This window comes from Eretmochelys imbricata, chromosome 6, assembly GCF_965152235.1.
Source record: "Eretmochelys imbricata isolate rEreImb1 chromosome 6, rEreImb1.hap1, whole genome shotgun sequence".
Taxonomy (NCBI): Eukaryota; Metazoa; Chordata; order Testudines; family Cheloniidae; genus Eretmochelys; species Eretmochelys imbricata.
In genome coordinates, this window is record NC_135577.1 from 38,654,529 (window position 1) to 38,682,466 (window position 27,938).

General features: G+C 38.3%; 1 protein-coding gene across 5 annotated transcripts in view; it reads left to right on the top strand.

The window, feature by feature from the left end:
• FAR1 (fatty acyl-CoA reductase 1) overlaps positions 1-27,938 on the top strand; it is a 76,275-nt gene that overhangs the window by 44,668 nt on the left and 3,669 nt on the right. For 2 of the 5 annotated variants that reach the window (XM_077818444.1, XM_077818443.1), the window contains 7 exons: positions 6,455-6,632; positions 7,889-7,933; positions 8,024-8,151; positions 8,641-8,708; positions 10,536-10,707; positions 18,775-18,904; positions 25,731-25,858. In XM_077818444.1, the coding sequence (XP_077674570.1) occupies positions 6,455-6,632; positions 7,889-7,933; positions 8,024-8,151; positions 8,641-8,708; positions 10,536-10,707; positions 18,775-18,904; positions 25,731-25,858 (849 nt within the window). The remainder of the gene's footprint in view (positions 1-6,454; positions 6,633-7,888; positions 7,934-8,023; positions 8,152-8,640; positions 8,709-10,535; positions 10,708-18,774; positions 18,905-25,730; positions 25,859-27,938) is intronic. The other 3 variants (XM_077818445.1, XM_077818446.1, XM_077818448.1) reach the window with 3 other exon arrangements.

Below are 27,938 nucleotides of genomic sequence, written 5' to 3' on the forward strand. Positions count from 1 at the left end.
GACTCAAGAATTGAACCTGGATTCAAAACACTGCATTACAGTAAGAATAGTCTGTAGAGGAAAACTTTTTGTTTGCAGGCTGCCTGGCCATGAATGGTGGTGGTGATGGCCAATGGAGATTGCAAAAGAAGGGTAACCTCTTGATCCTTGCATTAGAACCTCTTGATGTCAGAAATAACCAGAACTAAACTTGCTGTTTTTCTGACTCCTCTGAGGGGATATCTCCAGAGCAGACAGACAGAGCCCCCTTCCGACTGTGGAAAATACAGTACACTTCCTGCCCAACAAACTTCAATGAATAAAACAAAACTATATGAAGGGTAAATTCCCTCTGACTAAGATGTGTGGTATAGTTGTGACAAATACAGTAATGTTTGAGTCCTAGCATCAAGTGGGAAAAGCAATAAACAAGCCAAAATTAGCTGCCCATCTTTGTAAGATGCACAAAAGATCTCATTTGGCCAACTGTAACTAGTCCTAGGTTCTGGTGGGTTAATCTTCTGATGCTGCTGCAGAGGATAAGCAAAAAGCATGAGTGAGTTGGAATAAAACGTAAGTTTTAGTAGCCTTCATTTCAGTAGGGAAGAAAAGAATCTGATTCTAGTAAAGAGAATAAAGAATACCCGTGGATAGTAATTAAAGGGACATCAGTGTAATAAATTTCACAATGGTGTAATTTTTGCAGTAATTAACCTCGGATTACTGTAACAAATATTGAAGATAAATGTGAGGTTTTTCTTGACCATTTTCACTGTTTACTTCTACAATAAATGTAGGTCCAAAAAGACTTCAAGTTGATATCTTTCCTCAAAGTAATTTCAAGTACTATAACTGCCCTTGATTCCCCTAACAATTTTTGTGGCAATTTTTCTCATTAAGGTGACTGTCCAAATTTATTTCTGGTTAGGTTTTAATTAATTGGATCTCAACTTGATCTCTTAAATGTAAGGTGGTGGATGATTCTGGGTAGAATATGAGCCTTTAAAAAAGGCTGTCTTTGTTATGTCAGAGATAATAGAAATAAATACTATAGTGTAGGAAGAAACTTTTTTCACAGGAAGGCATTTGCAATTTTTCTTATTTTGGAGCATCAAGAAACACTTGTAGAAATTCTCAGATTTTTTTTATTAATCTGAAGTCATGGATTAACTGTGCTGGGAATACTTCATAGACAAAGAAAGTTAGGGGTTTGGTAGTCTGTTTAGCACATGATTGAAAGGCCATTGGATCAGAGTTCAGACAAGCATGCACTTAAATAAAGAAATAAGATACTGCTTTCTACTGCAGCTTTGCTGGATTTTGTCCAAGTAACTAGAAGCCTGGGTAATGAAAGATTGTGAATCCTTTGTGAAGTAAGTTGTTTGCATGCATTATTGGGCTAATCTGAAGCTACAGATAAAAGTACTATTTATTAATCCAATAACTTAAGGACAGACAGGATATGGATAACTGAGTTATCCATAACTCAGTTATGGTGGGTGGTGGCTGGTGGGAATCTAGCATGTAACTAATTTAAAGTGTGAAAAACTTGGCAAAACTAAAAGCTGGTTGAGGTGGGGGAAAGACTTTTTTTTTTTTTTTTTTTGGATAACTGATAAGAAGGGTCTTGTGTAAAGCAACATATGTCGTGGCATCACAAGTGGTTGCATAATTAGTATTAACAACAGTTGTCAAGATGTTGTATAAATCTTTTATCCTTAAGACCCAAACTATGGGTCTTTAATGTTCCGGTAGAATAGGTAAGACCTCAGTGTTAAGTTATCATGGAAAAGTCCTCTGTAAAACACATTTTAATGATACTCCATTATCTATCTTAAAGAATTAAGGCCTGAATTGAATTTGATGTAGTTTATTTAATAAACAATTTAAAAATGTTTGTGCATTTTAATTTAATTTCACTTTCTATCCAAATGGAGTTTGGCACAAGTCAGGAGTTTATTTAAAGAAATTGAGTAATTAGAAAATGGTGAATGATGCATTTCTTAATATAATAAAATAAAGTAAAAATTAACTATATGTTAGCCTATATAATTGCTTAAAACGTGCAGTTAAATATAGTGTGTCCTCCTCGTATTTGAAAAGAAACAATTTTTTTTTAAAGACGATAGTTAATTGCAAATACCATTTTAATGGTTACCAACCGGGAGACTAAACTTTCTTTTAGGGTAAATAACTAAAAATTCAAATGCAAAACCAGATTAAAATCAATTTAAATCAAGGTTTTCTACTTCCTGATTTAAATGATAATTAAAATTGGTGACTTACATCACTTTAGTTTTAAATTCTTTCACCCTGTGTAGAAATGCATATCAAAATGAATACTGTGTGCATTTGGTACATGTTCTAATAAATAACTTTCTTCATTTTTAATGTTAGTGTTAGGTAATCCTGCTGCCATGTGTCACTCTGTATAAAGGGGAGTTATTCCAATGTTCCTCAGACTGGTACTCAGAAGCTTAGAGATAAGTACCTCTCAGCATGACAGCTATTTAAGTGTGGAAGTAATTCAGCATCCTCTTGATGTTTTAGATATTGGGACTATGTAAATAAAAACTTTGTGTGAAATACAATAGAAATGTATGTTACAATGAAGTGTGTTACATTCCACCAACTGCCACAACCCCTGGTTTTGTTGGAACCTAACAACTTGATGATAATAAGCCAGCACAAGTGTCCCACAATCTCTGGCCTTTTTTGATGTGTGACTCTTCTGGAAAATATCTGGAATACTCACATCAAATGGATTAGATCAGATTACCATTTGGGCTTTATAGCACATTCATATGTGATCCTCAGATAATGTTAGAACACAATCAACAGGAACTATAGATAGGTATGTCAGAGAATAATTTATTCCTTTCTTTGTTTGGCACCCAGAACAAGATACTTAGTTAACAGCACACTTATAAATCTATAACTAGTTATGGGAGTTATATATTGGTTGAAAATGGATCATGTTTTTCAGAAATGCAGATCCAGAAACCAATTCCTTTACTGATTACTTGGGTATTGTTGGAAGAGGATGACTCGGTGTAATTTCTGCTGGTCTGCTTCTGCATATAAACACTATCTGAAAACTTGGCTAATTGTCTGCAGAATTCAGCTGAAGGACAAACACTTGGGGATGTGGAGAAAAGCACTGGGGGGCGTTGAAAAAGAGAAAAGGATATGGGGTCATTTGACTGACAGTGCAACATGCTCTCCTGTGCATGCACACTGCAAATGTGCTCTAGTGGGTGTGGGTGGCTGCTTGAATCTACAGCAGGTGCTAATGTAGGTACAGGAGTAGTTCATGTAAATTGGGCTGCAAGTGAAGGCAGCAACCAGGGAACCTGCAGCACTCAGTGACTACAAGAACACAACAGCCTCACTGAGGCAGTCCTGGTTCAAACAGTGTGTGGCCTACTAGTGAGTGGGAAACAGAAGTGGGGCCACAAAACAACATAGGAAATGGTATAAAGGTTGGGTCTTTAAAAAAACAAAAAACCAAAAATCCTAAATAGGTGCTAAACAAATAAGATGGACAGAAAATGGACCAAAAAACATTGGCAGCCATTGTTCTGTGACATGGTACCTAGAAACATCCATCCAAAACATCTGTAAGCAGGGGATGGGGCTGTGAACTACCTGTTATCAAGCCTGTGCTACCATAATTTCCCTTAGAAGTGTTACTTGTGGTTTTCTCTCCAGGTCCCTCCCATGAAGGAAGGGTGGTTTTACATTTTTGCAGGATGCTGTTAAAAGTGCAAGAATCTTCAGGACTAGGTTAAGTTTAAAAAACAGGAGGCATTCGGATGAAGTAAAGGGTTAGAAAATAAGGATGAAATTCACCTGAAGTGTGTGCAGCTCTCATTAAATATATTGGGGGTTTGCATGTGTACGTGGCAAGGCAGAATTTGGGCTCAAGTGTGGCAGGATTGCTACCTTTTCAGTGCTCTCTGCAAAGACAAGAGCTGGAGAGGACTGCGATATGAAAGCATGGGAAGGGCTCTTTATGGGCTAAACTAAGTTGTAGTCACTATAACTTTCTGACCCGCACCTTGAAAAACATGTAAAATGCTTCAAATTAGGTTCCCTTTAGATTGCTTTACTTTTTTTAACCCTCTGTAGATCCAGGCCAACCTACCAAAGTGTGAATTACATACACCCTTGCACATCATATCTGGATTTGGTTCACTAAATGTAAGGGGACCTAAATTGTAACTAATACTAAGGAGCCAGAAGAGAAGGGTAAAGCAAGAGGAGTGTGTACAGACAAAGCCTTAAACACCTATTTTCCTAATGTAAAGAGAGTGTTCAATGTTTTAAGTGCTGTTTAAAATGTGTTGTGGCTTTTTTTATACAGTGGTCCCTTCTCTGGCTCAAAATCTATGAAAAACCTGGTATAAACAGTTTAATACCTTTTTAAAAACATGTTAGCTGGTTATGGTCTCCCCTGGTTTTTCCAATACTAGCTGATTTTTAAAGGTGTTAAAACTTGTTTTTAATAGATACTAATGTATGCAGCAAGTCTAGACAAGGTGTAAGAAGTGGTCTCTTTCAGTTTTCACCTTCTAGATGTTTAGTATGTAACTTACACCATTTTAGGCTCCCTTGTAAGGTGATCTAAGTAGGTGTAAGCAAGCTGTCAGCCTGGTCTACACGCACACAATTTCACTGGTTTAAATAAAGGTGTGACTTCTTAAAATTTTTACTTTTAAAAAAAAATTGATTTAAGTTAAACTGCTAATACTTCTGTGTGCAGACAAGCCTTCATTACACACCACCTAACGTGACCTTTCCCAGTTTGACCCTATACCTATAGGAGGGTTTTTCACCTTGCTCACTGTTAGTTTTTCCAAATATGTTTAACATCATCTTGGAAGAGCCAAGAAAATTGGGAAATGACTTAACATATATAGCTGGCATGTAGCACAAAACGTAAATGAGAAAGGGGGTAGGCAGAAAAATAAGTGGCAATATAAAATCTTGAAGATGGCAGTCTCATCATTAGCCATAACTAATGGACCAAGTCCTCTAATAGTGTATCAAATATGCACTCTACTCCACTTACTACTTCTTTTAAATATGGTATGAATTAAAGCACTACAGAAAAATGGGGGAGAGTGAATTGTAAATTGATACGTATTAAAAAGTATGTTTTGCTTTTAGTTTAAACCAAATTTTCAAGCAGTTCTGGGGTTTTACTGGATATTACTTTATTTTGGCCTATCAATCTTTGTGTTGCAGTTGAATTATAAACTTCTGGAAATGTGGTGGTATGCAGTACATTCAGTTGTGGGTTTTTTTGTGCAGTGATCGGTTGCTTTTGAGAAGTCTTTTATTGATCTGAGTTCAATTTGTATCCATTTTCTTCTCTTTATAGTGCCATTTAATAAAAATTCCTGTAAATTCTTCCTCCTTCAAAAATAATCCTTCAGATTTTTAGCTCAATTCATAAAATAAACTTTAATTTCTAGAGCACATTGCTATGTTTCTAAATATAATGGGGTTGGTCTGTAAATGAAAACTTTAACCAGAATAACTAAATAACTTACACCAGTGCAAGCCCTTATTTTTAGATACACTTGCAGGTTTAAATTATGCTTGTACCCATGTTGCTTTGGGATAAGTGATTTTTTTTTTTAAAAATCTAAGTGTAGTGGGTTTTAAATCAATTTAGCCTTATTGGTACAAGATTTCTAATATATACCAGCCCTTAGTCTCCTGAAATTGACATCAAACTCTTCTTTCAGTACAGTTCTTCCACACTTTACTTACCTCCAATCTGAGAGAGCTGTTTATTAAACAGAGTGAGCATTAAGGGCTAAGTACTGGTATTGTTCAACTCTGTTAATTTTTGCTTCTAATGAGATCAGGCTTTGGCTTCTTAATAAAGGAAACTGTTTCTCATAAGTGAAATCTGAGGGAGTTGTACAGATTGCAGAACTGAGCTTGGTGTAAATTATCTGCAGAACGTTACTATTGTACAACCTACATATAGGTGCTTGCATACCAGTGTCAAAAGTTCTGATTTATCTGAGGACTGATTTTTCTGAAGTGCTACACTTGTTAGCTTTAGTGGAAGTTGGTGCTAAGCCTTTCTGAAAATCAGGCTATTGGGTTTTAAAATTCATTGATGATCTGGTATTGGTCACTAGGGCTGTTACAGAGCTTTGAAGTGGTAGTATTTAATTACTTCCAAAGCTTTGCCTAATACAACTTGTAAAACTTACCAATAAACACTACAGCAGAATTCCTTGCCTTACTGTGTTTATGCCATTCTTTGTCTACATTGCTTCTGGTGGAACTATACAGCTTCAATTTCTTATGATTGTTGCTTTGAAATTAATGAGGCAGTCATAAGCATTTTTCTTGATAAGCTTGTTTTTAATTTCTCTGCTTTCTTTCAGACTTATGTACTCCTTTAAGTGAATTGTACAGTAATTAAGTCTTTGTTGTTTTGATTCTTTAGGTGGATGGATGATGGTCTAGTGAAGGACATTACTCCAAAACTGATAGGAGACAGGCCCAATACTTACACATATACAAAAGCCTTAGCAGAATATGTTGTGCAGCAGGAAGGTGCAAAATTAAATATAGCCATTATACGGCCGTCAATTGTTGGTGCCAGCTGGAAGGAGCCTTTCCCTGTAAGTCTTTTTTAGCCTCCCATTCAATATTCTACAATCCATATGTTTCTTGACCTGTAACCTATGCATGCATCCTTGATAGCCTATATTGCTAGGGATCTAGTTCAGAAGTCCATAGAAATCAGAGTTGAAACTTAGTCACTTGTGGATAGCAAACTGAGTTATAAACCTGCCTCATATGGTTGACAGCTTTTGTGTGTAGTTTTTGTGTAAGAAAGCCATAGATTTAAAGGATAAATTACTCTTACTTCTGGATTTGTATGGGCCTATCAAGTGATTTAAGAAGTATTTTTGTTAAAACACAGGAAGAGTATGTTTAGTTAGAGCTACTGGAGTGAATATAATGCTCTCCTAAAGTGATATTTTTCACTAATACACGTATATTTTACACACTTAACTGTTCATCCGAAACTTTTAGGAAACTAAATGGTGTAGCCTTGAGGAAAGTAGTTTTGACTTCAGTGACCTTGTGTGTATCTATAAAAATCTACAGTTTCTCTCATCAGTTAGTTCCTATGTCTTCTAAGAGACTAAAACATGCAAGACTAAAACCTGGATTTTTTATTTTTTTTTCTTTGCCACATTTGTGCTTCCTGATCCTGGAGATGCTTTTATGGACCCATTTCCTCTTCAACTCGCAACGGAAACTGGAGATTAACAGGGCACAGAGATGCCCTGGGGCACCCCTTGTTTGTAGCCCCCCTACATGACAGCCATAGGAAAGGGAGTGTTTTAGGGGTTGCTTTAGCAGCTGAATGCTATCTGAAGTTTCTCCCAATCTGGGATAGTCCTCTTTTGACTAATTTTGGGGCAGTTTTCCTAAACAGGAGCAAATCTGTGTCAAGATGAGTTGCTTTACAGATCACCAAAATCAGAATTGTCCTTCCTTTTGGTACTGAATGTAGGCATTAAAAATTGAGAGAAAATGGCGGGAAATCTAATAAGGGACAGCAAAATTGTTTATCTACTTCTCAGTCCCACCATTTATTTGGTAAGAAATGAATACACAGGAGCTCATTTTGAGGAGCTAGTTAAATTGTGTGGCTCTTCTGCTGGAGTTGTAGTAGCTGTTAATTGAATGCTCTGTCACAGGTAGGCAAACTGAAAGCACCTTTTATATTTGAAACAAAAGTAGGAGTGGGGAAGTAAAATGTTGTCTCCTTAAATTGTAACAGTATATTTTTGTCAAATGCGAACTATATGTTAGACTCAGTAAACTTCTGCTGAAATTGCTTTTGGTTTTTTTTACACAATAGGGATGGATTGATAACTTTAATGGGCCAAGTGGTCTTTTTATTGCGGTAAGTAAACATTTTAATACAACTGTCTTTGAAAGGAAACACATTACTTGAAATGTTTTATTGGTGTGTCTTCTGTTTTTGTTATTTAAGGCAGGAAAAGGAATTCTTCGAACAATGAGAGCCTCCAACAGTGCAGTTGCAGATCTGGTTCCAGTAGATGTAGTTGTCAACACAACACTGGCTGCAGCTTGGTATTCTGGAGTTAATAGGTATAGCAGGTGACAATGCAGTTCATTTTTAATTAGCCCCAAAAGTGGTTGTTAGATGTTTCTATAAAGCTAACCATCTGTTTAACTGCTAGTCTATAGTTTGCTTTTCCCACACTATTATGGAATTTAGTATTCCTCATATTAGCCCATCAGGCAAATGGCCAGTGTCTGATAGTGTGGTTAGTCAGTTGTGCAATACTGGCAAATGAGGGGGAAATTCCTTCCTGATCCTTATGGTTGTCAGTTTAAATGATAAAATATAGAGTTGAAGCTTAAATATTTGTTTCGTGAGAGAGAGAGGAATTATTACTACAGCTGTTGGGAAGAAAAATGCTTGAAGTATGGAGATAAAATTAAGGTAGTTAGATTGGTCCCCAACTTTATCCAAACTCCGGAATTCAGGGGACAAGAGTGATTTGGATAAATGGTTCTGGTTTGGGCTATTGTGTACCAAATTTTAATTTATTTTTAATTAATTATATGTGATGCTTTTTTCAGACCAAGAAACATCATGGTGTACAATTGCACAACAGGTGGCACCAATCCTTTCCACTGGGGTGAAGTTGGTATGCTGTGTTCTTGCTATACATGTTCTCTGTAAACTTTAATAGAAAATTTTTTATTGAATAATAAAAGGTCCAAAATATGGCCACTAGATAATGTGTATTTCTATAAAGCGCTTGTATCAACTTTAGTAACTTCTCCGTAAGGACTTGAGAGCACTGATTTTAAAATGTTAGGATTTTTATAATCAGAAATTCAGCTGTCATACCTCTCAACTTTGCAATGTGTGCCATCACTTTTTAATTTTATCCTCTGTTCCCTGTTTCTTCCCCCTCCATTCACTGTTATTTTTCTGGTAGTAGCTCTTCCCAGTCCCCCCTTAACCTAAAATGTGGGAGTCCTACAGCTTTCCTAATAGTTCCCACAACCTAATCTGCCTGCAGTTCATGGGTAGAGCGAGTAAAGCACTGATCACAGGGAGCAGTAGAGACTCTGTGATGTTGACATGATATTCACTGCTGCGTTTAGTGGCAGTTATGCTAAACGCATCTAGAACTTCTTGTTCTGTGTTTGTACAGCGCCTACCACAGTGGGTTCCTGGTCCATGACTCATAAGCACTACGGTAATACAAGTAACAAATAATAGAACAATAGCCCAAAAGTGAGATCGATTTTGTACAGAGCAGCACATTTGAGAGGTATGATGGCAACTTTGCGTTAGAGTAGTCAGATTGATTTAGTTGTTGTTTTTACCTTTAAGTAGTTACATGAGGTATCAAATACAGAAAAATAATCCTTAAATTTGGCCACCTATTTTCAACTCTTAAGCTATTTTGAATTAGTCTAATCTGTTTCTAATGTTAAAATATTGCAGACATATGATGTTACATATGAAAATGTAAGATTTCTAACATTTTAATGCATATGTTCTCTTATCTTTGATCAGAAGTTTTAATAGGTTTGGAATATGTTTATTCCAAATATTTATATATTTCATTTCACAGACTGCCCTGTAGCTAGTTTAAAAGTAGTTCTAAGGATTTTCTTTGTACTAGGTTTTTTCTTATTTATGCAGTTACTTACACACACACACAGACGAAACTGAGTGTGCATATATAAATAAATAAAAACATTTCAACCATTTAATCTTGCAAGCAAATTGGTTGGCGAACTACTGGTTTTTACTTAAATCACAACTTACTTTGTGGTAAGAACACATTGTCTCCAAGAAACCAATGTGAAAAATATGGGAGATGTTTAGAAAGCTGCAGTAAATGTGCATGTAACTACTTAAGGGCCCAGTCCTGCATGTCTTTCACAGCTAAAGTTCTGTTGACCTCAGTGAGTGTTGGATGTGCAAGAAATGCAGAATAAAACCCTAAAACAAGTTTTTTCTTTAAATGTTTAAGAAGTGAATCATATGGTAAAATGTCTTTTTGAAATGCAGATCAAATGTTGAGAAATGCCTATGATCTGATTAAAAGGAAAGTTAAAATAATTTGTATTATAACAGTTTAGGATTAGGATTATTGCTAAATATATAGCATGCAAAGCTATTTATTTACAACCAGAAGATTGAATAGTTTTTTTTCTTAAGTAGGAAAGAGGAACAGAAAGAGAGAAGCTACAGTGACATACATTATTAAAAACAAACAATAGAGTTGTGGGTATATGAAGTACCTCTTGTGACAAAGAGTGGCAGTCCAATAGCAATTCAAGTTGAACAGTTCCATAATTTTCTCTTAGCTAATGGGGGGTGTCAGATGTTAGGAAAGTTTTGTATTTGAAATAACATTAATAAAAGTAAGTACTGTACTGTAATGTACTTTGAAAACCATTACATTTTACATGGTTATTATCAAACCTATTACACAACTTTTCTTCCTCAGAATACCATGTAATTTCCACTTTCAAGAGGAATCCTCTCGAACAGGCCTTCAGACGGCCCAATGTAAATCTAACCTCCAATCACCTTTTATATCATTACTGGATTGCTGTAAGCCATAAGGCCCCAGCATTCCTGTATGATATCTACCTCAGGATTACTGGAAGAAGCCCAAGGTAATGGTGGCTAGCTCTGTCTTACCTGTTCCTCTGATGTTTAAACAAACACATGTTTACATGAAAATGCATATTAATATTGAATTATTTTCCAGATTTTGCTTGCTTATTAAGGTTGAGTCATCTCTCTAAATAAGAGGAGATCCTTGAATTCAAGACTTTTTCACCCCCTACCAGTAATGAGAATGCATTGTTTGTGTACTTTTATTTTGTTCTGGGATCTGAATAATCATTGTGATGTCAGGATAACTTGAATTCAAGACCTAACTACAGGCTGTCTCGGAATAATAAATATTCAAAATATTTTGATCCTTATTTTTCCTACAGAGTATTACCTAAATTTGAGTTTCAAGATGAATCCTTTAGAACAAGCACTAAGGCGCCCCAATGTTAATATCCGTTCCAACCCCCTTTTGCATCAGTATTGGACTGCGGTCAGCCATATACTACCTGCATTATTGCACGATGTTGTTCTCAGGTTGACAGGTCAGAAACCGTGGTAAGGAGGACAGTGCTAAAAGGTGGTGGAGATGATAATCGCATGAGCTTTACCTTAGATCTACTAATATAAGCAATAGCAATCAACTGGCTGGGTGTTCCGAGGGGATTAATGACTGTCTGGGAAGAGTTGACTTTGAGCTGTGCCTCAGGTTGGTAACGCTAGTCAGTCACTAAGCCCTAAGAAATGTCCTGCTCTGAGGTCGTTATTGCTATTATAAGCTGAATATGGAGAAAAGAAATTCTACAAACATGCCACACAATTTTTATATTTTTGTTGTGGATGATGCAGTTTTGTTTCCTATATGCAGGACTTTTCCAGTTAATTAATTACTTGTATTATCTCAACATTCCATTCAGTTTATAATATTTAATTTCTTTATCGGGCTAACTTTTTTGAAGTGGGAAAATGGTATAATTGTTAGCTAAATAATAAAACTAAATTACACAGAGTGAGGTCTAAGTACTACTTCCTTTCCATTGTTCCAAACTTCAAAAGCAGTACAATCCTCTAGACTTCTCTGCTGCATTTATATGGTAAGCCTGTTTTTGGAAATAATTATTTTCCAACTACCTTGCCATCATAGTGCAGAGTTGAAATAGCGTATATAATAAATGACAGTCATTCACTATCCCAGAATCTAGGTCTTATTACGGGGAAAAACAGATTTGTCATCAGTACATAAAAAAAAAACTCTTAATGGGCCAGTAGGAATATTTTAAGATTTATTTCACATGTGCCAGATCTGCTTGACCTTTAAATTGTCTCAATAAAAGGTATCGGCAAAAGGTGAAGAGAACACTCCCGTTTGCACATATCAACATGCAATGACATTTCTTAGATTGTAATATGTTCAGGGCACGAACCATCTTTTTTTTTTTTTTTGCTTGTACAAAGCATAACACAGTGGGGCTCTAGCCTCCTACGTGCTACCAAAAGACATAATAATTTCTTATAGTAATTAATGATGTATACATTTAATAACTTTCCACTCCATCTGGCTAGCCTTTGGCTTCCATTACTAGATGACACAAGTTAGAGTAGCCCAGAGTCTTCCAAACATGGTGAAATCTGTACAGTGAAATGTGTACAGTGAAACTGACATCAATATTGTTCTCCCTGTAAATACTTCCCAATAGTGTGTTGTTTCTCATTGTCCTTTGCGTGCTATTTCTCTGCTGTGTCTTGGAGTATTAACACACTTAAAATGATTTTCAGAAGTGTGTGTTCAACTGCGGTATCTAATATGGAAATAATGACATACGGTAAATGAGAAATCCACTATAACTTTTATTCCACAATGCTTTCTCATGTAATTGATGTATGATACTGCCAAAGGAGAAGGGAAATCTTAACGGAAGTAGAAGAACTTTTTTGAGGTTACTTCTACAGTTCAGACAAGTTGTATGAAATTCCCTATAGACTGTTCATCAAAGTAACAGGAGGAGCTGTGTGTTCACAGAATTCTTTCCAAATTCTTAGACTTGATTTACATGATCAAATCATGTTTTCTGACATGCTTCATTTACATTTTTATTCTTGAGGTGTCTTTTTTTGTTTATCAGAATTTCTGCACTTGGGGGAAACGTTAGAAAAATTAAAAGAAGCAATTTAAAACTCTTAGGTTAACCTAGGTTACAGTGTCCTACAAAAACTTCAGGAAGAAGTAGGGATGGGGGGTTTAATACTTGCAAACAGTATTACTGTAGGGCTTGTATCTATAGGTCTATAAAATCATGACTGGTTTGAGAAAGTAAATAAGTGTTTACTCCACATAATACAAGAACTAGGGGTCACCAAATGAAATTAATAGGCAGCAGGTTTAAAACAAACAAAAGGAAGTATTTTTTCCACACAACACACAGTGAACCTGTGGAACTCCTTGTCAGAGGATGTTGTGAAGGCCAAGACTATGACAGGGTTCAAAAAAGAACTAGATAAGTTAATGGAGGATAGGTCCATCAATGGCTGTTAGCCAGGATGGGCAAGGATGGTGTCCCTAGCCTTTGTTTGTCTGAAGCTGGGAATGGGCAATAGGGGATGGATCACTTGATTACCTGTTCTTGATTACCTGGCATTGGCCACTGTTGGAAAACAGGATACTGGGCTTGATGGACTGATCCAATATGGCTGTTCTTATGTTCTTCTTTTCTTTTAGAAATTGATGTGAGACTGATCTGATTTTTATAATTATACGAATGCTGTCCTTTTTGATAAATGGTATAATAATAGTCCTTGGCAGTGCTATTGGCAGCACATCCTTAGCTCAAATGGGCTATGTGTGAAGAAATCTGACCACTTGTATTTAAACCCAACCCTGAACAATGCTTTGCACTTACCTTACTTGTATGTTTGTACAGTGCACAATAATGCCCTGTCCTCTAGGCATTACTGCCTTACAAATAATAATTCAGCACCTTTTATCTGAGGATTTCAAACTTACACTTAGAAACACTAATTCATTAAAGCATCTCAGTACCCCTGTGGAAAGATGGAAGATATGCAGTCATGAATTTAGAGATCTATCCAAAAGCTGTTTGAAGTAGTTGTGATAAAAAAAATGAAGTGATAAATGTGTAGCCAGGGGTAAAAATATTATTTTATGTGATCTTATTTCAAATCCAGGTTATCTAGAGTAGAGATTATTTCAATTTGCCTGTAAAACACCCCGCACGTTGTTGATTTATTATAAACCATGAGTGAATGAAGGGTACATTTACTCAGAAAATGGAAGTGTATTTTTCTATTGGGCATGAAAACTTTCCCTTTCAAGCCTGATGCATCTGTGAAGACTGCAAAGTTGTTGGAAAGATGTGTAGGATTTCAGCTGATGCATAAATGTTGTACACTTGTATTGGAATTTTTAGCCATATGGACATAATTTAAGAAGACATTTAAAAGCTTACTGGATGCTTTAAGAAAACAATTTTAAAGAAACTAATGCTATGATTATTCAGGTCTGTCCTCAGTCACCTCCAGGTCTGTTCTCTTGGTGTCATCTTCCTAACTGAACCTTAAAACATGCTGTCAAATGGCACAACAGTTAGCATTACAGCTAATGTTACAAGAGTCCTGGTGAAATCATTATTGTATACCAACTGGTTTAAAGGAGAGAGCACAATATCTATGACCTGGAAGGTTGTAAGATGTATTCCAGCTCCTCCACTGTAGCTGGCCTTACTGCTTTGCATTTAAAACTCTGTTATTGCATGTCCCTGGTACTTGTCTCCTTTGGTTTTTGTGTGTTTGTGTCTGTGTTTGTTTTTTAAAAGGCATTTTGTGATGCTCAAGCCTTCGTGTGACCAGAGTATTGAATCCCAATCTCCATCTGCATGCTTTTGACCTAAAGTGATGTCTTAGCTGTCTACCTTTTGACATCCATCCCATCTGTGCATGCATACACATTCTGTATTGTATAAAAGCCACTAAGAGGGAATTATTGCCACTTCTAGCATCCACAACTTATCTTATCTTCACTGGAGTTCCAGTGAAGTATAGCATATTTAGCTTGTACACAATCCCAATTTCTTAAATAGCATAAAACATAGCATATTGCCCAGCTGCACCATTCCCTACTACTCAGATACTGAGCACCCATGAAGGAAAGAAGAGACAGATATATGTGGTGCTGGAATGTGCCATGTATCTGCCTTTCCTTTGTATGAGGTTTCTATGGGTTCCTTTGATGCAACTCTTTGTGTACTTAGGCATGAATATATGCCCCTCTATATGACTACCTTCCACAGCACACTAAAACCTTACAGATATGTTCTCCGGTCATGATCATAACATTCCAGGTGTTTGATGAACTACATAGCGGTGTTTGTGGCCAAGGACCTACCAGCATTCTGCTTAATGAAACCCATAGAAGCAGTGAATTAAGTATCTAGAAGAAAAGCAGCCAGATAATGGCTTTAAAAAATTGCTTGAGATTATTCTGTTTGGGGGATATAAATGTTTATTTTATTACAAATTCTCTCCTGCACTTTCATTCCATGCCTTATATGAAGAAACTGCAAAAATTATGTCCTATTTAAGGTGGCAGATTTTTCTCAGTAACTCATTCTGTACGTAGAATACATGTGCAAACACCCACAGAGTTAAGAGCAATAGCAATAAAAGATTATCGAAAGGCTTATACATCAGCAGAGCTGTGAGTTAATGAAGGCACCAGCTCTTATTTTTCAATAGAACTATTTGTAATGTGGAGACGTTTCCTAGAAATTTTTTTTTGCAAAACTTTAATAAAGCAAGGGAGCTTTGAATTAAAGTTGTACTTTTGATGACGTACATATTTGAATTGCTTAGTTAACTGTTTTAAAATCCTTGTTCATATTTAATATATTCTCTCTTTTTTCTTTTACTTAATTTTATGCTCATGAAAGTGTGGGATGAGTAGCACTGGCTAACCACTACAAATTATTGGCACATTCTCTGTGCGCCTCATTAACCATGGCTGGCATTTAGTTCTTTAAGATAAAGAAATATATTGAAAACCTCTGATCATTTTATGGTTGCTGGGAGAAAGTGTGATGCAGTATTATCTGATCGTATTGTTCTATTGCCTTGTTATTTGTATGTGTTTATTTACATATGTCTAACAATTGTCTTTGCAACAATCTAAAATATGTATTTTAAAGAAAACTTCAGGTTAATGTCTTCACAGTGGAACTGATGCTCTTTGAGTCTCCTCAGAATTCCCACTTGGGGGTGGGGGATGGTACCCCCTGAAGTTGAATTACATTCTCTACCAAAGCCTTGTCCATTGGAGCTGCACTAGTGTCTCCTGGTGATGTCATCTGCTGACATCTTATTGTACATAAGGAAGGGTATTCCCTATCTACCTCAGTTCCTTCTCTTCTGCAACAAGGAGCATTAGGAACCTTGCTACCTCTGCTTGGCAGATATTAACTCCCTGTTTAGTTTATCTTAAACTAAAATTAGATGGTCTCTTGTCAGAAGAAAGAAGAGCCCTTTCCCATTTGCAGTTGTGGAATGCTCAGAGCAGCCTAAGGCATTAAGCCAAGTTCTGCTTGCTCATTCATTCACTGAGAATCGGACATGGTACACTATTTGATTGGTCTGGGCGAGGCCACTCCCTTTGACAATGAGCCAGAAGAGGAACTTTATCAGGATCTCCACACCACACCACCTCGTCTGAATAACTGTGAGTTCCTCCAGCTGGGGGAATTCCCTGTGGGGTGCCTTAGGGAGCCCTAAGAGTTTAGTTTGATATGGCTTGTCAGACTGTCTCACCGTACAAACATGGCATCAGCATGGTCTCTGTACCTGGTCCCAATGACTATGCTTCCACCACCACAACTTTCACTTCTACTGGCAGTGGCACCTGTGCAACCAGTAGCTTCACCTTGAACTCCAGCCTCGCTGATAAATCCACCAGTTCCAGTACCTGCTTAGTTATCCTTCCTGGAATTGCCACTTCAGCTTCAGACAGGATGATGACAATGACTTCCCTATTAATGGGACATCAGCAGATGCAAACACTTGCCCTTCAATGGTTTCCCCACCAGTTCCACAAGCCACTGAGCAGGACGTGCTGAGGTTCCTGTGCAAAACCTGGATTACCTGTTTGATATCTTTCAGCCAAAACCTAAGGGTGGATTTTTTTTCTCGCTATCTGAAAGTGCCTACTCAGTTCAGGTAGATAGCTTGCTGACACACTTCTCGTTGCCAGTAGTCTCCTGCAGAGACTACAGATGTATCCAGTTCCAATGGAGGATTTTTCCTTTTTCTCCTAGCACTTCATTCCGAGGGCATGAAAAAAAAATCGGAGCACAAAGATCTTAGCTCCTGTAGACAAGGAAGTTCATGATTTTCCCACAAGTGGGAATGCACAGAGGTCCTTGAGGAAAGTTACTGACGAGTAACTGTTCTTTAAATCTCTTCTGTGCATTCATGCTTCTTGCCCACATTCCCTCCTGTCTCAGAATTCTCTTCACATTTTGGGGCTCCATGGTCCAGGAGAAAGAACTGAGGGTGGGGGTAGGGGTAGGGGGGTAATGGCTGAACTCCCTTATACATTGATGTTGGCCATTGACCTCACTAAAGGGTGCATTCACATAGTTCAATGGAGTTTGCTTTGGTTGAGATTCCCTGACTCAACATCAAGGAGCGCCATATCCCACCTACAAGTATGAATGCTCAGAGGCAACTCTCAAAGAAGAGTTATCTGTAAGTGACCTTTGTTGCTCACTGTGAATGATCATTCAACTTTCTGAAGCAAATGTTACGGTCCAAAAGCAGTTTCATATTGGTGGTGGGTTTTGTTTCTTGTTCCTCTCCATCCCCTTGTTTACACTGATCAGTGTATTCAGTTATAAGGACCGGACTGGAAATGATTTATTTGGAGTCTGCAAAAGCAGGAAAGAAATGGGTCCTTTTGTGGGCTAGTAAGGTAAAGGATGTTGGGTTGTACAAGTGTCATTTGGAACCTTATATAACTTGACTGACTAGCCTTGGCATTACAATACCAAGCAGAATTCGCCGTCCTGGCAAGATGGAGAACTTGCTTATTATGCACACTTCCATTCTGGGGAAAACTCACTGTTTCATGGATCCATGTTCAGATGTTCTGGTCAACAAGGAATTTGCCCAGATTGATTCTTATAATTGAATCCCACTGTACTCCTAATGTTATATTTTACAGAGTGGCTTAAGTTGGGCAATAAAGGATGATGGAATATTTCTGCATATTTGGGGCGATATTCTCCGGAGTGGCTGCTTTGCACTGCTCTGTAGGCATTGCCACCTAGGAAGGGATCGCCCCTCTGCAAGGGGGATGCTCCATGCCATAGAGACCTTGAACCACTCCCTATCCTGTGGCCAACAAAGTGGAGACAAAGAATGGCAGCAGGGCCAGGCCATCCATTTGCTATGTCAATCCTCTGCTACTTGAGGCTATTTCTAGCCGTAGTAGGGCTGCTCTAACTTGAGCCAGTTCCCCTGAACTCGAACTACCAGTAGACTTAGGGAAGTGCAAATATGATCTTTTATACCTTCTTTGCATACACATTCCTTCTCTTCTCTCTTCTCTTTCCCTTCTAGCCCCCCATCAGCCACACCATAGAATTTGGCTGTAAATACTTTCCATCGAGTTAAATTATTATGCATAAGAATAGATATTTTTATTATGAATAATAAGTCTTTTCAACCTGTTAGTGTTTTAGAATTTCAAGAAAAGCTAGTAGGAAGATGCTCTTCTAATATCTGTCGTCTTTTGTTATATTTCTTTTCTAAATACTTTGAAAGGTAGAACCATTAGAACACTATTTTAGGTTGCTGAAGCAAAATTTCGGATTGCAACAGCTGGCAAAGATTGGCTCTCCGGTACGTTTTAAAATAAAAATATAAAATGTGCAGGAATATTCTATTTATCTGTTAAAGGTAGTCATGCTTGGTGTGCTGGGTGATTCGGGAGTTGCTGTGTTGGTATTAATGCATTGTGTTATGGGGAAATTGAGATTGGTGGTTTGGATGGCATGGGTATGTTGGTTTTGGACATGTTTTTTTGCTATTGTAACCTGTAAATCCCTTTCCTTGGGCAATAGGATGATGAAAACTATAACCCGTCTTCACAAGGCCATGATGTTAATAGAATACTTTACAAGTAATTCTTGGATTTGGAACACTGAGAATGTCAATATGCTAATGAACCAACTAAGCCCTGAAGACAAAAAGGCAAGTAGTCTTTGTGTAACTTGCCTCCTATCAGTCATTTAAGGATTTAAAAGAACTGAATCTATTTACTTAAGACTGGGTAATGGAAGTTTAATTAAAATAAGTAATGTTTCTTTGTGATCCAGTTGGACCACCTATTTAAAAAAAAAAATCGAACTGGTAGCTTCACTATAACTGTCTAAGATTTTTGTGTACACCATGAATAAGGTAGGTGTGTGTGTTTTTAAAGACCACTTCACCTATCAGATTTTTTGCCCCTGGTGTGGTAAGGTGTAATATGGATAAAGCAGTTTTTAAAATATTAGGCAGCAGCATAACTTCATAATTTTTTTTAAAAATAACGATGTCCTTTTCATATGAGGGGGGAGAAGCTATGCTTGCTGAAACAATGTATGAAAATGGCTTTCCCCCATTTTGATAGTAAAAAATGGCTCCATACTGTGATCTGTGAGAGTAGGACAATGCGTGATTATTGTGATGCTGGCAGACCAGGTACCAGTCTTTGCCCAAGCTTGAGGCCTCAGCTGAAGACTGACAAATTCACGATGAAAAACAACGTAGTTCCCCTATGTGTTAGCATAGTTAAGATGAGTACGGGATTTATAACTGTGTTTTGTATTTAGACTTCATGAAATGCTTGTAGGAAGCTGCATGTATTAATCTCACTTATCTCTAGTCCATGGTATAAAGTTATATTGCATGTTTGCATTGTAAACCTATGTAATTGTGTAGCTCACCAAACAGTAGAAGCAGCATTGATTAAGGTAAAATGCTCGTCCTGTAGACAGGATGGCCCTTTGAAGGCAAATGATACATTGTGGAGCATTAAAGAACAGAGACTTTGACTGACTGCATTCCTAACTCCCTCCAGGAAGGAGAGGTCTGCACATGAACTTGTCCATAAGCTTTTATTTGCGGGTGAGGGCACATAAAAATTCCTGATAAGGAGCAACTGGATTTTTATGCTCTCTGGACTCTGGGAGTGGCAAAGATTCCTAAACATAAGCAAGAGATCCCCTGCTTCTTGGCATCGGTTAGCCCTAAAAGACATTCAGTGCTGACAGATTGCTACAACTCTCAAGCTTTTGGAACCATAGACTGTAACTCATTTGTGTATATATGTTTGTCTGCTTTAACTTGTAAATAACGCTCTCATTTTTTTTCCAAGTTAACAAATCCATAGTTAGTTTTACTGTAGGATTGGCTACAAGCATTGTCTTTGGTGTGGGGTCTGAGATACAAATTAACCCGGGGTAAATGACTGGTCTGTTGGGACTGGAAGACCCCTGAATCTTTTGTGATCTGTGGTGTATTGCAACCAACTGTCACTAAGTCCAGTATGTCTGGGTGGCAAGATAGACTGGAATGCCCAAGGCGACTGTCTGTGACTCCATGATAAGTGCTTTAGGAGGTCACATTTGTTACTGGGTTAGTGAATTCTCATTATAGAACATACCACCAATTTGGGGTGTCTGCCCTGCTTTTTAATACACCACCCTGAGGTTGGCACGCATAATCATGAATCACTCCAGACAGTGTGACAATTGGTGTAGTGTTTGCAGGATTCACATGCCTCAGGTCATCTGGGCTTTTAGATCATAACGCCAGCGCTGTTAAAAGTTTAAATTTAATATTGAGAGTTTTTAAGAGTTAAAGATTAGTCACAATAAGTGAATCTCAGTCATATCATAGCCTTGACACAAAAGGCCTTGGAAAGTTATGTAAAAATAGGGGAATAGCCCATTAAAGCCTCAGATTAGGAACTGAGAGCTTGGCTCATAAGCTTTGACCGGGGTCCGAGGGCCCTGCTTCCCCAGACGCTGCAGGGGAACAGGCCCAATTGCAGTACCTGGCAGCCCAGGAAGTAACACGAGCAAGAGAGAATGATGGCAGAGCTGCTGATCAGGGATACCAGAGAAGCCGAGGAGGCTGAGGAGAGATCACACTGAAGACACATGGAACATGGCAGCAGTCAAAGCCAACGAACAGATTGAAGAGAGCCTACCGGAGACTCATGGAACAACAAGAGAGCTCACACATTGCAACTGAAAATACTGGTGCATTCTCAGCCAATGAATAGCTTCCCCCTCCTCCCCTCCGGCACCAGGGAGTAGGAGAGAATCTGCCTGACTTACAAAGAGATGGACTGTGTGGAAGAGTTCCTGTCTACCTTTTGAGAGATGTTATGGTATCCACAAGATCACAGAGGATAAGTGAATGCCTGTTCTCTTGACCAGATTAATCAGGAAAGCCAGAGAAGTTTTTAATGATATGGAGGAGGGTGATGCTAAGATGTATAAGAAAATCTTTTGAAAAGGTTTGATTACATCTGATTCCTGTCAGTTGAAATATAGAAATATTAAGATGTTTGACAATATCACTTGTTGAATATCTGCATAAAATGTGTAAATTTTACAAGAAAATGGATAATGGGGGCAGAGACTGAAGGCGATTATGAAAAACTCTTTGAACTGATGGCCCAGAAGCAATTGTTATGGGCGGTTATACGTGAGGTGAAGGCAGCCATCTGTGACAAAAAGCCTTGCACGGTTTTGGAGGCTGCAGAAATTGCTGATGAATATGTTCAATCAAGGGCTCATGGGGGGTGAAAATACCAGGGGAAGGGAAATTCTCCTGTCCCCCATGTTAAGAGGGAGAAGGGGTGTGGGAATAAACTTAACCCCAATTTTGATTTTAAAAAAAGACCAAAGGGAGCCCAAGTTTTAAATCCCCTTACCCTAAGGGAAGGTCGGTAGTCTATCATTTTGGGGCTCCCAGACATGTAAAATCAAATAGCCCAAAACGTAAGGTCACCCTACAATCCACACCCACAACCCCCACTGTGAGTGCCACTATCATTGGCCTGTATAAATGACTTGGCTCAATACATGCCTGTTCAGTCTAGTCCAAACAAATAAAAAAATTAAATCTGAGTCTAAAAACTGTTTTCTAACATGGATTAAATAAGTGATGTGGGTGAATGCCTCAGGTGAGCTTTAATATAGTTTTCAGACAAAAATAAATCCACAACCACATTATTTAGGGAAAACCATCCTGAAATCTGCTAGCAACAATAATATTTAAAGTACAGTCTTGCTTCTAGGGAAGGAGCCTGGAAAAAGATCAGGCGTCACTCTTCTATTACAATCCCAGTCTTTTTCCAAAACAAGAAAATGTCTGAGAAGCAGCTCAGAGCAATATTTGAGACAGCAGACATATGCTTGTTTACTCATTTCGTACAAAGTACATAAATCCAGGAACAAAGAGAACAAGCTCCATGTTTATCAGTCCTTGGTTGGTCTCTTTCAAGGGCTGTATTATATAGCAGTAATAAGGCTCTTGAACCAAAATTTGGAAAGTGCAGTTAAAACTAAATAACTTTAATTGCCCCGTGTCTCTTCTGACACGGTTGTCTTTGTTTAGTACGTGTCTGGGCCTTTTTGTTCTCACTAATGTGATTACATACACTCAGACTGCAGCAGAAGAAACAACCAGTTTCCATGTTTTTTCTCTAAGTTATGTCATAACCTAACTCAGTCTTCAGCACTGATGGAAAAAGTTATGCAAAGTTTCTTGTCTTCTTCCAGAGCTACCAAGTGGTTTTCAGATAGTGTGAAAGATGTTGCTAAAGCAGAAATATATGGTTTTTACCCGTAGAATGTCTTCTACAGCAAGGATACATTTGTGGAGTACATGTATCTTAAGTACGTGATGTAGCACTTTGTAAACTTGGTAAGATTCACTCTGAAAAAGCACCTCTAAGCCGGAGAGGCGATAAAAGTAATTATAATAATTTGCACTTTTTATATTGAGTTTATCTGAGGAACTCCAAACATTTTTATTAAATGGTATCTAAACCTCATTTACCATCAACAGAAGTAGAATTATTTTATACTGGTTGGTGCTGAGCACCTACAACTCACCTTGGGCTGGTCTTCACTAGATGATTTCATAATGTTTGAATGGTATTATAAAGAGTTGAGTTTGCAGACAGGACGCTGAAAACTATTTATCCTGGTCAGTTGTGGCCAGCATTGTGGATGCTAATACAGTTCTTCACTAGAAGACCATCACATCTGAACAAGAATCTTATAGGTTCATATCCATAGTACCTAGGCATCAGCACAACTAATATATGTACCTAGGTGGAAGCACTTTCATTGGTCAAAAATGTTTTATTTTGGTTTGGAGGCTTTGAACTGATGATTTCCTCCCCCATTTCTTTTTTCAACTAAAAATCGAGCTCTCTGTTCTTCTATTCCCTCCTCCCACCCATGCTCATTCTGGATGAAGGTGCCCTAGAGCGTGTGCATGCAATCATAAATGAATGGTGAGGTGCAAAACCTGAAAGTTAATGAAAACAATTAGTAAAGAGCAAGATAAACATGCAGTGGGTAAAGCAATGTAAAATAAAAACAGTATTAAATTAACATTGATGTTATATAAAATATCCTGTGAATAATTGAGTGACACTAAATGAAAGTAACCTAGAAAAAGCAAATGATAAAGACTAATGTTCCCAAAACCTATTTTAAAAGTTAAAATCATCCCAAAAGTCGGGGTAAAGTGTCTGTCTGAAATAACGAGCAAAACCTAGTGCAGCTACTTCTCTTCCATTAAACTAGAGATGTTGTGGTGTTCTGATTTTAAGTTTGAAGGCTGTGCAGATTTTAATGGGAGAGTGGACACACTGCACTTTATACTTTTTGATAAAACAGAACAGCCAGTTGGTATCTGTGTTTTCAAACTTAATCCCAGATCATCTTCCTTAAATAAGCAATTCTGGGTTGCTGGTCTCTTGTTCTGACCTTCAGGGGAATAAGAATATACTTTGGACTGTGCAAAGCCACCAAATAGCCTTTGCCCTACAGAGAGGTGTCCTAAAATTGAAGAATGTGCACAAAGTAATTGTTGAACAATTTGAAAGTTAAATAATGGAATTTCTTTCTTGATGTGAAATGAAAATAGGATTTAAAATGTTTTAAGATATTAAACTTGAATTTTGAGTGCTTTCGAGCATAATTCATATTGGCACTAGAAAGTTTTATTTCTAGATTGTTTGACAGTATATTTGCATTTTATATGCATGTCTTGAAATGTATGTTAATCTTCTCTATATTTTGAATATTTGAGTTAAGATAAATTGCTGGAGGAAGGAGGAGGAAAGAGGAGACTGTCTCCTCAGTTGTAGTGAGTTTATTTTTCCTGATATTTCCCAGTGATCCAAGTGAACTGTGAAGCTGCTTATTTTGTGAATTGGCAGCATGGATGCTCAGGAGTTAGCACAGGGGTGGGCAAATTGTTGGCCCGAGGGCCACATCAGGGTGTGAAACTGTATGGAGGGCCAGGTAGGGAAGGCTGTGCATCCCCAAACAGCCTGGCCCCTGCGCCCTATCCGTTCCTTCCCACTTCCTGCCCCCTGACTGCCCCCCTCAGAACCTCTGACCCATCCGAACCCCTGCCCCTAACTGCCCCCCAGGATGCCACCCGCTATCTAACCCTCCCCCGCTCCCTGACTGCCCCCCCCCCCGGGACCCCCTGCCCCTTATACAACTCCCTGGATCCCACTCAGAGCAGCATGTCTGGGAGCTGCGCCGCCTGGCTGAGCCAGACACACTGCCACGCTGCCCTGCAGGAGCGCACAGGCCCGCTGCCCAGAGCGCTGCCGGCGTGGCTGTGGGAGAGGGGGGAAAACAGGGGAGGGGCCGGGGGTTAGTCTCCCCGGCAGGGAGCTCAGAGGCCAGGCAGGACAGTTCTGTGGGCTGGATGTTGCCCGCAGGCCATAGTTTGCCCACCTCTGAGTTAGCATAAGTAATATCAACTTTATGAATCTGGATAAATTATCAAGGACACTTTTTTTTTTCCAGCTTACAGAACTGTTTACTTGATTTTTGCCCTTGTCATGACCTCACTAGTTCTGTTATCGGAAATCTGTAGTATTTGTAAGTAAAAACCTCTAGAAAATTGTAGTGTGTTATAAGACTTGCCATGACTGCCATCACAGACTGTTCTGATATTAGGGAATCCAGAAATCCACACTGAAAAATTAAGTTCCTAAAGCTACCACAGTGATGAAGAAACTCTCTTAGGTGGTAACCACATAGAATACATACAGAATGTAAAGTCCTACAAGTCAAGTATGTTTTAAAAGAACTGCACAGGTGACATAGAAAATGGCTGAAGGACTAAAATAACAAAATCTTAGACCATTCAGTCTATTGCGGCATTAAATAATACTAAAGAATAACGTAAATGCCATCAATTTGAATACATACATTGAATACATGGAAAACCATAGTATAAATGCCTAGGCCTCTTTAGATGGTTTGTCTACACTCGGGCTTACAGTGGTGTAGATGTGCAGGGTCCTAGAGCCCAGGCTGCAGCCTGAACGCCTGCATCACAATTAAACAACCCTTTAGCCTGAGCCCAAGTCAGCTGGCATGGGCCAGCCATGGGTTTTTATTTGCAATACAGACATACCCACCAACTCTGTAAGGCAAAGCAACATACTTCTAAGAAATTTTCCAGATGGGGAAAATGAGTCAGTCATTAGCTATCTCACTGAAGGTCACACGTTAAGCCTGTGGTGAGGCCAGAAAAGAAAATCTAGATCTTTGGACTTTGGGGTGTGTGTTTCTTTTCTTTTTTTTTCTTTTTTTTTGTGAAAGCATAGGACACTTATTTCCTTGTAATTATTCTGTGATGGAGGTATCTGACCGTGACATGTCCATTTTTGTTCTTGCGTTATGAGACTGATGGGTAAAGTTAATGTAATGATTTTTTTTCTTAAAAGTTCTAACCATTAGGTTCTCTTTTTATGTAGGTGTTTAATTTTGATGTTCGACAGTTACACTGGGCAGAATACATGGAGAACTACTGTATGGGAACTAAGAAATATGTATTGAATGAGGAAATGTCAGGTCTCCCTGCAGCTAGGAAACATTTGAAGAAGTAGGTTTGCATTTCAGTTGTTTCTTAATATATTTCCCTTTCTGCGTATTGTTTTTCCTTTCCTTGTCTACCTCAGTCCCTTCTTGCCCTATGGCTTAATCATGCTTTATTAATATAATGTTAATGGAGTAAACTATTTCTCCTCTGACTGACAAAGTGATCAATCCATTCTTATCAGAGTTCGTTGTAACGCTTTGAAAGACTGGTTCTGTGTGGAAATGAAAGGGTCTGTCTTGTGTTCCCTCGCTTTGGAATAGAGGAGCCACTCTCTCAGTTGGTTCTGCTGTCTGCTGAGTCCTTCTGGTGTAGCTCCTCTTCTCTCCCTCCTAACTCTCCTGACATCGCCCCCAACCGCCCTATACAATGGGCAATGCATTGTTGCCATGAAACTGTTCTGTCCAGTTCAGTATTAGGAATGCTTCAGTCTGAGGTAGACTTTTCTAAATTAAACTTTCTTTCTGAGCTGAAAGAGTTTTGGGCTCTGGAGTTCAGGTCTGGTGTTCAGTCTGGACTGGGAGCCTGTTTAGCCATATACAGCCACCAGCTGCCTAGAGTTTGAAGGAATCTACTTCTTGAATCTAGGACTGATGTGGGGGGGCTTAGCAGAGGATTGGCCCTTCAGATAAACTACTACTGCATAGAACTGTTTCCCCGGATGGAAGACGGATAGGCTTTCACAGTGTGGGAGTAAGAGAATGGCCTGGATTTAGTATCAATGGGGAGAGAGACATTTGGCTATGACATGAAACAGTAACTGCACTGCGGAAGGTGGGCAAATACCAGCTTTGGAAAAAATGGCATGCAAAGCAATTTCGTTTCTGTTTCCTGAGTACCTGAACCTTGGCTGGGATCCTTTCTTCCATCTGCTTTCACAATGCCAACTGGGTTACTGTCCAAATTCGGTAGTCCGTGAATTCTACCCCTTTCAATATGTAAATTTGTTAGGACTTCGTGAATGAGAGAGGTTGGCTTACTTTCTTTCTGAGTGGTCTGACCAATCTGCATGCAGAACATACCAGTTCTACACAGGTTGTAATCAGTAAAAACATTTTTACCTTTTCTGGAAGCATTTGTGGCCATTCAGGCAGAGAAGGGGAGGAGCAATGTGCTGCTTTGTCTTATCTCCAGTAAGATAAAGAAAAGACTGAGCTGCACAGCAAGAAGAGCCAGTTAAAGATCACCAGAGTTTTGTCTATTGGGGAGTTCTGCTGCCAGTTACGAAGGAAGAGTGAGAAGAGAACTTGGTGTCATCTAGTGCCTGGAAGCACAGTAATATAGTAGCTACAGTTATGGTGCTTAGATGAATTGGACACTACATGAAAATAAACAAAAAGCCACTAAATAACTTGCATTAAGGCAGCTTTGACTGTCTTCAGAATCTCTCATATTCAGATACTGAGCAACACTTGTTTATCACAAACTGTGAATGGCTTCCTTTGTCAGTAACTTTTCTTCTGTGTTATTATAGAGGTCCCATAGTATCTACATGTATAAAGTTGTGTTATAATCCCCACTGCTTTTTATATGTAAATCCTACACAGCTGATTATGAGAACATTTAAATATTTTTGACCTGATGCGACAGTGATATGAGCTCTGGAAATTCATAAACTTAGTCTTCTTGATATATAGATTTCAGTGCAATGTTTACAGTGCTTAGAAGTTGTAATAATCACAATGTCTTCTTTTATTATTATGTTTGGTGTGAAGAAGGATCTGTTTGGCCAACAGAGTAGTTTTAAAATTCACCAAGCAGTTTATCTAGCTTTGTAAAGAGGAGAATCAATTTAATTACTTGTGTCTACTGTAAGAACAGATCTCGCTCCAGTCAGGGAGCAAGAGAATACTTTTTGTGTGATACAAATAGTGTTATAACTTTTTTTTTATAGAGGCTGCAAACAGGCAAACGATTCAGCTGATCTAGAGAGTGAAGTACTATTGTGTCTATTTGGCTGCATTTTGTTTTTGAGCTATGTCTGCAATAGTCATACTAATTGTGCTTATTTTAAATAAAAAAGAAAAAAACTGAATGACGGCAGATTAGAGAAGCTACAAAGTCCTGTTACATGGTTCAGGGACAC